The sequence below is a fragment of the Garra rufa genome, chromosome 18 (assembly GCF_049309525.1).
Source record: "Garra rufa chromosome 18, GarRuf1.0, whole genome shotgun sequence".
Taxonomy (NCBI): Eukaryota; Metazoa; Chordata; class Actinopteri; order Cypriniformes; family Cyprinidae; genus Garra; species Garra rufa.
In genome coordinates, this window is record NC_133378.1 from 20,096,623 (window position 1) to 20,105,902 (window position 9,280).

A 9,280-nucleotide genomic window follows, 5' to 3' on the forward strand; every position below is an offset into this window, starting at 1 on the left:
ACCCTCATGTCCTTCCAAACCTGTAAGACCCGTTCATTTTCGAAACACAAATTAAGATATTTTTGATGAAATCTGAGAGCTTTCTGACCCTGCATAGACAGCAACGCAACTACCATGTTCAAGGCCCAGAAAAGTAGTAGGACATCAGTTAAATAGTCCATGAGACATCAGTGGTTCAACTGTAATTACGAAGCTACGAGAATACTTTTTGTGTGCAAAGAAAACAAAAATAATGACTTTATTCAACAATTCTTCTCCATGTCACCCTAACCCCATCCTTACTACCTTTCTGGGCCTTGACCGTGGTAAGACCCTTGCTGTTTATGGAGGGTTGGAAAGTTCTCGGATTTCATCAAAAACATCTTGATGTGTGTTCCGCAGATGAACGAAGGTCTTATGGGTATGGAATGACATGGGGGTGAGTAATTAATGCCAGAATTTTAATTTTTGGGTGAACTATCCCTTTAACCACACAATATGCCATAAACAGATTCTGCACCTTCTCCTGGGCCTCAGACTTTTCTGCAGCCGTGATGGGATCCTTGTCCAGTCGCTCTAACTGGGAAAGATGTGAGATCACATACAGCCTGTAGTCATCAGTCTTTGCTAAAGGGTTGTCCAAGAGCACAACGGCCTTCAGTGTTTGCCCCACACTCGCTAGAGTTCGCAAAGCCTGCATAGAAGATATAAGGTTCCCCCTTAAGAAAAGGAGGGTTATCAGACAACGGCAATATTTAGTGAGATACATTTATTTCCTCAGACTGAGAAAATTAGTGGAAAATGGCAAAATTGCTGCTAGTGTATGTCTGTTACCTGACATTAAGATACTGGAGACATTTCATGTTGGGACTGAGTCCATCCAGTGTTTCTAACTGGTTATCTCTGAGGTGAAGGGTGTTGAGACGCTCAAGCTTCTCCAAACCCTCCAATCGCTTTATGTTGTTCTGAGCCTAAATAAACGGGTGAAAGTGCATGATGGTAGTTTATTGGAGAAAATCAGTGTCATGTACAGTTTTTGGACACCAAGCCTGCATTTATTTGATCCAAAGTAGAGCAGAAACAGTACAAGTTTGAAATATCTTTACTATTTAAAATAACTCTTTACTATTTGAATATATTTTAAAAAGTAATTTATTCCTGTGATTTCAGTGCTGAATTTTTAGCATCATTACTCCAGTCACATGGTCCTTCAGAAATCATTGTAATATTCTGATTTGCTGCTCAAAAACATTTATTATTATTATGTTGAAAACAGCTAGTAGAATTTTTTAGAAAGTTCAAAAGAACAGCATTTATCTGAAATAGAAATCATTTGTAACATTATAAATGTCTTTATTATCCCTTTTGATCAATTTATGGAATCCTTGCTAAATAAAACTATTAATTTCTATCATTTCTTCCCCCCAAAAATAAATAAATAATTATACTGATTCCGAGCTTTTGAATGGTATAGTGAATAATGTTACAAAAGCTTTTTATTTCAGATAAATGCTGATCTGTGGATCTTTCTATTCATCAAAGAATCCTGAAAAAAATCTACTCAACTGTTTTAAATATTGATAATAATAATAAAAATGCTTCTTGAACAGCAAATTGGCCCATTAGAATTATTTCAGAAGGATCATGTGACACTAAAGACTGGAGTAAAGATGCTGAAAATGTAGCTTTGATCTGTATTTTGGATCAAATTAATGCAGGCTTGGTGAGCAGAAGAAACTTCTTTAAAAAACATTAAAAATCTTACTGTTCAAAAACTTTTGACTGGTAGTGTACTTTTATCTACAATAAACATAAGTACAAACAGTTATACCAGATACAAATGGCATAAATTGGGGAGGTAAATGCCATCTGTAGTTTCCAAACAATTTCCTCTTAGCTCGAGAGTCACCAAATTGGTCAGATTGTGATATTCCAGCCCCTTCATGGTCTGGATACCATTACCTAAAAAGATATCATGAAATGTTGCTGCAGATAAAGCTGAACATTGTCTAGTGCAGATAACAATGAAATGTGGACAATGCCAGCTCATCATTTTTCGAATGACATTATTGAATCACATATGTTACATACAGCTAAATACATGTGTGTGGTTGGTACTAGAGTATACAAAAAGCTTACCGTCACTGTAAAAATACAATAACCTATTAAATAGACCTAACTAACCCGTGAGATTGAGGGTTTCCAGTGCTGGGCCTCCAAGATCTTTAACATCAAATAGGCGGTTGTTGGCAAAACTGAGCCACTGTAGGTAAGTGAGCTGGCCAAATGGCTGACCCTCAAATTTCTGAAGCAGGTTGCCATCTCCTTTCACCCACAGCAGCTGGGTGAGATTAGCCAATGGAGAGAAGTCTGATAAATGATTGGAGGAGATGTCCAAGTAGCGCAGATGGATGAAGGAGCTGAGCAAGGCCAGGTCTGTTAGACTCCTGGTTATGGTGAAAACCAATTTTGGTTATGTTCAACTTATACATAGGATCCGGTAAATGTGTCAGACAAACATCCCAGACAAACTTACTTGCTTTTGAGGTCAAGTCGGACATAGGCATGAGACAGACCATTCTCTATGCGACACAATAAGGACAAGCTTTTTGCCATCATGTCCTGGGTTAGCGGACAGGGCTCTAGCTGCTAAAAAAAAAGTCAAAAAAGGACAATCTAAAATGATCCTGCATAGACAGCAATGCAACTGACATGTTCAAGGCCCAGAAAGGTAGTAAGGAAAATAGTTAAAATAGTCCATATGACATCAGGGATTCAACCGTAATTTTAACGACAAGAAAACAAAAATAACAACTTTTTTCAGACTTTGACACAGATTCACGACAGTACCAGGACACACGTTGACAAACACATCAAAACGCCAGCTCCTGCATACTCTGCATACTTATTTTAAATACGTCTTTACTACCTTTCTGGGCCTTGAATGTGTCAGTTGCATTGCTGTCAAAGCAGGGTCAGAAAGCTCTTGGATTTCATCAAAAATATCTTCATTTGTGTTCTGAAGATGAACAGGTTTTACAGGTTTGGAACAACATAAGGGTGAATAATTAATGAAATAATTTACATTTTTGGGTGATCTATCCTTTTAATGTGATTTGATAAACTCTTTTTTTATTTTTAGTTTAATAAAAAGCATAATAAATCTCATTAACCTTACTTAATGTCTATATACTGTAAATTTGGGTTACCTGATCCTCTTGTCCTGAAATTTCCTTCTCTTTTCCTTCAAGATCATCTCCCTCTTTCTGTCTTTCTTCATCCTCTTCCTCAGTCTCTGCTTTCAACACCTCATCTTCTTCAGAGTCTGACATTCTTTTGTCTCGGTTACCTTGTTGATCAACTTTTAACGGCTTAAAATGAATAATTCGACGTTTAAATAAATCAGTTCGTTCACAATCACATCATTAGCACGCTAGCTAGGTTTAAACAAATGAATTAACTTCAGCTTGTAGACCTGAACGTGTTTTCTAAGTCACTCACCTTGCACCGAACCGTGTTTATAGCCGTTACCATAGTAACACCGTGTGTCTCTTTACTACCCAGTGCCTAAAACTCTATAGAAATGTTGTGACACATGAATAGGATTCATATTTATCTCCTATGTGAATACCCAAATTAAAAGCCTGGATCACAAAACCAGTCTGAAGTAACACGGGTATATTTGTGGCAATAGGCAAAAATACGTGTGGGTCAAAAATATCGATTTTTCTTTTATGCCAAATATGATTAGGATAAAGATCATGTTCAATGAAGATATTTCGGAAATGTCCTACTGTAAATATATCAAAACTTAATTTTTGATTAGTGATATGTGTTGCAAATAACTACGTTTGGACAACTTTAACGGGTATTTTCTCAATATTTAGATTTTTTTGCACCATTAGATTCCAGATTTTGAAATAGCCTAGTTGTATCTCCGCCAAATATTGTCATGTCTTAACAAACCATACATCAATGGAAAGCTTATTTATTCAGCTTGTATATGTATACATCTTAATTTAAAAAAATCGACCCTTATGACTGGTTTTGTTGTGTCACATATTACAAATCTTTATCAAAACCAGAAATAAGGTAAGAAACTAGAAGCAGTTTTTGTGGCATACTTCAGTAGTTACGTTTTTATAACATTCATTTTCGCAATCCGGAAAAAAAGTTGTTGTTATGTAACATTAACATTTATGTAACGTTCAGATTCCACTGATCAGTTCTTAAAGGGATAGTTCACCCAAATGAACATTCTATGGTAACTTACCCTCATGTTGTTTCAAACCCATAAGATGTTCATTTTCAGAACACAAATTAAATACCTTTTGATGAAATGCGAGAGCTTTCTGACCTTGCATAAACAGCAACGCAACTGACACCTTTAAGGCCCAGAAAGGTAGTAAGGACATTGTTAAAATAGTCTCAGTGGGTCGACTGTAATGATATGAAACTACGAGATACTTTTTATACGCAAAGAAAACAAAAATAATGACTTTATTTAACAATTTCTTCTATTCGGTGTCAGTCTTCTGCCTATGCAGGGTCAGAAAGCTCTCGCATTTCATCAAAAATATCTTAATTTGTGTTCCAAAGATAAATGAAGGTTTTACAGGTTTGGAACTAATGAGAGTGAGTAATTAAAGACAGAATTTTCATTTTTAGGTGACTATAAATAAGAAAATAAGATGTATGATAAAATGATAAATACAGAGGCAGTTAACACAGTTCAAAGTGACCAGTCAATTTAGTCCAAATAATTTATTTATTAATAACTCTCTCCAAAAGAAAATACGACCTAATGAAACATACAGCGAAATAACCTACTTCAAAATATCAGTCATAAATAATGCTTTAAATAACAATACACACTAAAAGCAGTAAATGTGCAATTACAAGCTTCAGCAGATTAACATCCTCCAATGACAATGAGAGGAAATGGATGCAAAATCGAGTGGAGAAACTGCATCCCGAAGGAATCAAAACACATTAATTATTGTTGGAAAATCTGAATATGATTAGACATTGTTTTAGAAACCAAAAGTTGCAGCTTACCTCAGAATTTTAAAACTAGAGAGGAGGATGCAGACACTTTAGCATGTAACAGCAACATGTGATTTAAATAATCACATAATGTGTAAAAACGCATAAATGTAAACTCCAAGCTCAATCCAATAAACATTTAAGAAATATCAGCTTTGGTTAGACTCAACTTCAAATCAGTGTTAGAACAAACCAAAAGTGTTTTTAAATGCATCAAAAAATAAATAACACTAAAAAACTACCCCAAAATGTTCCTGAGAATACTGTTGGTCGAACCATTTTCCTTCCTCGGTTTACAAGCGCATATAACAAAAATAGATCTATGAGGCAGCTGCCATTGCTTATGACCACAATAATATCTATTCTACTCTATGGCATGTGCTGTTTATGACTGTTCGATCTTCAGGGGCCCAATCTGACCCTTGAATATGATGGTATAAATAGACATGGATCTATAAATCAAACATCCTTCATTAGGTGAAGAAAGGAAGCTGATCTGTGATTGTAACATAATTTGTGTTTCCCTGTATGACTTGAGCTTCATCTGGCTATTCCCGTCTGGATGTTCCCCTCATAGTTCTCCATGCAGATCTGGATGCGTCGGGTGAAATATCCAGGCTCGGAAATGGCCTTCAGCAGGTCGTTCTGTACCAGACACAGATCATACAGCTCTGAAGTGGAGGCTGTTCGAGTCTGCAAGCCCTCAGGGTCCAAAAACACCTACAGAAAGAGGTGAGCGTATGAGTAAGACACATGGGACGAAGATCTGGAGAAGAGAAAACGCATCTAATACCTTAGGATGAACAATAGTGTCCTCATCGTTTTGCCGAATGTTGTCATCAATGAAGATATGCTGAACTTTAGGGTCAAAAGGGTCAATCCAGAGCGGTTTTCCTCCTAAAATGGAGTATGTGTTCCGTGCCCACCTATTTAAGAAAAATAATAGCTTGGTAATCATAAGCAATACAATTCATTTGTTTTCAGATTCACAACTGGTTCCTCACCAGTCAAAGTGGTCTTGGAAGCCACCCAGACCTTCAGCGGAGCTCAGATACTCATAAACATGCCGTTCTCCCTCCCTCGTGGACACTTGTTCTTCTCCACGAATCAGTGTTGCGCCTTTACTGCTGCATTTGATGCGTCCGGCGGTTATGTTCACCCTCAGCTGTGAGAGAAGATGCTCTTTTTTTAAGGCTTGGTTCATCTGGGACAACACAAAACTTACTATTCCATGTCAAATACCTTCAGAGCTGGGAGGTCGGGGAAGAGCGGATGTGAGCCCTGCTCTACGGCATGCTTGACAGCATTCAGAACACGCGGCAGATCTGTGCCGAATGTCCGGAAGAGGATTGAGAACTCCACACCTTGTGAGACCAAGTCCTGTAGCATCTGGAAGAAGGAAGGGAGGATCCAGTGATAGAGCTTTCCATCTTCTCCCTTAACAGACAGCTCATTATCTGCAGGTAGGTCAGATGGCCAGCGGAGTAGCTCTAGATAGTCCTCAAAGACCTTCCGGAAGCGTCTGCCTGGACCTACGGTGGTAAAACCTGCTACTCGACCAAACTGAGAGTAGTACGTGATGGCGCCCTCACAAGGCTGGAGGAGAGATGGTGCTTCTGACAGCCACTCCCATTTACCTGAGAACAGTGAGAAAAACAATGTTAAAATTAACACTCTTTATAAGGCAGTGCATAGCATTTTACAAACTTTTGTTTGAGAACAATGCATTGTACTATATTTTATTATTTTAAATAACTATATAAATTAAAGGAACACTTTTTTTGGAAATAGGCTCATTCTCCAACTCTCCCCGAGTTAATAAGGTGAGTTTTACCGTTTTGAAATCCATAATATCCATATATATACACATACAAGTATAAGGTAGATTCATTTTTTAATAATAAATAAAAAAGAATAGAATAGAGAATGCTAATGTTAGAGGGTAAATTTTTTTAATAAATAAAAAATAAGTAAATAGAATAAAAATAAAATGAACACTAATGTTAGAGGGCATTTTTTTAATAAAAATAAAAAGTAGATCAACCTTTTAAAATAAATAAAAAATAAAACAAGTAGATAGAATAGAAAAAGAATAGAGAGAACACTAATGTTAGGTCATTTTTCAACAAGTAGATAGAATGCTAATGTTAAAGGGTAATTTTTTAAGAAAATGTTTAAAGAAAACAAGTAGATCTTTTTAACAATATTTTTTTAAACAGTAAATAAAAAGAAAACAAGTAGAATAGAAATAGAAAAGTGAACACTAATGTTACAGGGTAATTTTTCAAATAATAAATATAAAAGGAAACGGGTAGATAAAATTATAAAAAGAATATAGAACTCTAGTGTTAGAGAGTCATTTTTTTAATAAATAAAAAGAAAACAAGAAGATAGAATAGAAATAGAATAGAGAGCACTAATGTTAGAGTTTTTTAAATAACAAATAAAACAAAAACAAGTACATAAAACAGAAAAGGAAAAGAGAACGCTAAGGTTAGAGTGTACTTTTTAATAATAAATAAAACGAAAACAAGTCGATAGAAAAAGAATAGAGAACGCTAGTGTCAGAGGGTCAATTTTTAATAATAAATAAAAAGAAAACAAGTAACTAGAACAGAAATAGAATAGAGTGCTAGTGTTAGTGTTAGAGGGTCAAGTTTTTGTCCCTGGTATGGCTGTTGTCTGTAAAGCTGGCTTTAAGGTTTCTGGTCATTAAAAGTTAGAAACCCCTAGAGAAGTGGTCTTACCTTTTGTCATGCGCCCCCAGGTCACCGTAGACAGGAAGTATTCAAGAGCAGCTACAGTTCCTTGTCTTGTGACTGCGTCGGATACAAGGATTGTGTTGTTGAGATCAAGGTGAAGAACGATTCTTCTGGAAGGTTTTCTTGGGATTAAATCAGCTTTATATTGATCTGTCCCGTCAGAGTTCACATCACTTCTGCATCCATTAGTTTGTTTCTGCTCGATAACGTTAACGTTACTTGTTTCCGGGATCCTCTCCGAGTTATACATAGTGCTACAACGTTAGGATATAATTAAAACTAACTTACACTTATTCATGTATAAACAACACAAAGATACTTAAGTGTAGACGAGGATAAATATCTCTGGCGATGAATGACTGGTGAATCCAACCACATTCCATGTGACTTACGCGGATGACACACATCTCAGTCAATGGAAAAACAACCTGACACGTGATGCTCTCATTCTCGATCTGTACAGCATTCAGTTATGACTCCATTCGTTTAAGAAAGTGCGTTTGACCGAAAACCGCTGAGCTCTAAAACCGGCTTTCAGAATGACAGCATGACTTCCTTGTCAGTGTGAATTATCGCGAGAATAAGCGGGGTTGCAGCCCTTAACGTGTGAAATATCGCGAGAATAAACGGGGTTGCACTGATTTACGGTCGAATGTAGTGACAGCGCCACCTTCCGCTGCTTTCCTTCTCCTCCCGACTACTATGAAAAACTGATCTGTAATTTAACTTCATCGTCAAGTTCCTGAATATGGAGATATGCGTAATATTATTTATCTCGTATGTGTATATTTATCCACTAAGTATAGTGACAATTTGACTGAAATCATACATAACTGTTATTGGGAGTTTAAACTGACCAGTCAATAAAGTCTAACAAGTAATTGATCTCTCACGTTAGTCTCTAAAAGAAAAAATAATAAACAATAAATGTGGAACATAGCCATCTTATTATAAGCCAATATTGCATTAACCCTCTGGTGCTCTTCGGTCACTTCTGACCGAAAAATTTTCTGTTTTGAATTTTTAAAAATCACTGCTTAATCGGAATGACATGAAACTCGGTGACTTTTATGCCATTTGGAATGTCAACACAAAAAAAAATTGAGGGCATGATTCAAGCAGGCTAAGTGGTCGTAAAAAAAATAGTCACACTTGTGCTCTTCGGTCTAAAATGACCGACCATAGGAAATGAATGGGAAATCGACAAAAACACAAATATTCAGAGAATTTTTGTGTGTACAATCTACAAATCCTCCACAATGCTGAAAAAAAGTACACAGCAGTGAAGGGGTGACACTCTAAAACACACCCATTCATAAACACACCCATTCACACACACACGCACACACACACACACACACACACATTAATATACACACCTCTATTCGGTCACTTTTGACCAAAACATTTTCGGTTTAGAATTTTTCAAAAAATCACAGCTTCAACAGAACAGTACCAAATTCATTGACTTTTATGGCATTTGGAATGTGAAC

The 9,280-nt window shown here is 36.4% G+C and overlaps 2 protein-coding genes across 2 annotated transcripts; both read right to left on the reverse strand.

Moving 5' to 3' along the window:
* Positions 1–321: 321 nt before the first annotated feature.
* Positions 322–3,381, reverse strand: lrrc23 (leucine rich repeat containing 23). The gene is made up of 7 exons (XM_073822668.1): positions 3,189–3,381; positions 2,516–2,628; positions 2,164–2,426; positions 1,811–1,941; positions 814–950; positions 500–698; positions 322–393 (listed from the first exon to the last, which is right to left on the reverse strand). Exons 1-7 carry the CDS (start codon positions 3,309–3,311, stop codon positions 322–324), a joined length of 1,038 nt encoding a protein of 345 aa, XP_073678769.1. The 5' UTR covers positions 3,312–3,381.
* A 1,359-nt stretch (positions 3,382–4,740) lies between these two features.
* LOC141291433 (uncharacterized) lies at positions 4,741–8,645 on the reverse strand. Its single transcript, XM_073823598.1, has 5 exons — positions 7,773–8,645; positions 6,268–6,662; positions 6,030–6,190; positions 5,819–5,951; positions 4,741–5,745 (listed from the first exon to the last, which is right to left on the reverse strand). Exons 1-5 carry the CDS (start codon positions 8,035–8,037, stop codon positions 5,566–5,568), a joined length of 1,134 nt encoding a protein of 377 aa, XP_073679699.1. The 5' UTR covers positions 8,038–8,645; the 3' UTR covers positions 4,741–5,565.
* Positions 8,646–9,280: the final 635 nt, after the last annotated feature.

Excerpts from the sequence above, each read along its gene's own strand:
- lrrc23 (XM_073822668.1), bottom strand. The coding sequence starts at position 3,311 with ATGTCAGACTCTGAAGAAGATGAGGTGTTGAAAGCAGAGACTGAGGAA. Across the intron at positions 951-1,810 it reads ATTTATGCCATTTGTATCTG|GCTCAGAACAACATAAAGCG; the intron begins GTATAACTGTTT and ends CCGTTTATTTAG. Across the intron at positions 699-813 it reads CTCCAGTATCTTAATGTCAG|GGGGAACCTTATATCTTCTA; the intron begins GTAACAGACATA and ends CCTTTTCTTAAG.
- LOC141291433 (XM_073823598.1), bottom strand. The coding sequence starts at position 8,037 with ATGTATAACTCGGAGAGGATCCCGGAAACAAGTAACGTTAACGTTATC. Across the intron at positions 5,952-6,029 it reads TTCCAAGACCACTTTGACTG|GTGGGCACGGAACACATACT; the intron begins GTGAGGAACCAG and ends TTTCTTAAATAG. Across the intron at positions 5,746-5,818 it reads ACACTATTGTTCATCCTAAG|GTGTTTTTGGACCCTGAGGG; the intron begins GTATTAGATGCG and ends CTCTTTCTGTAG.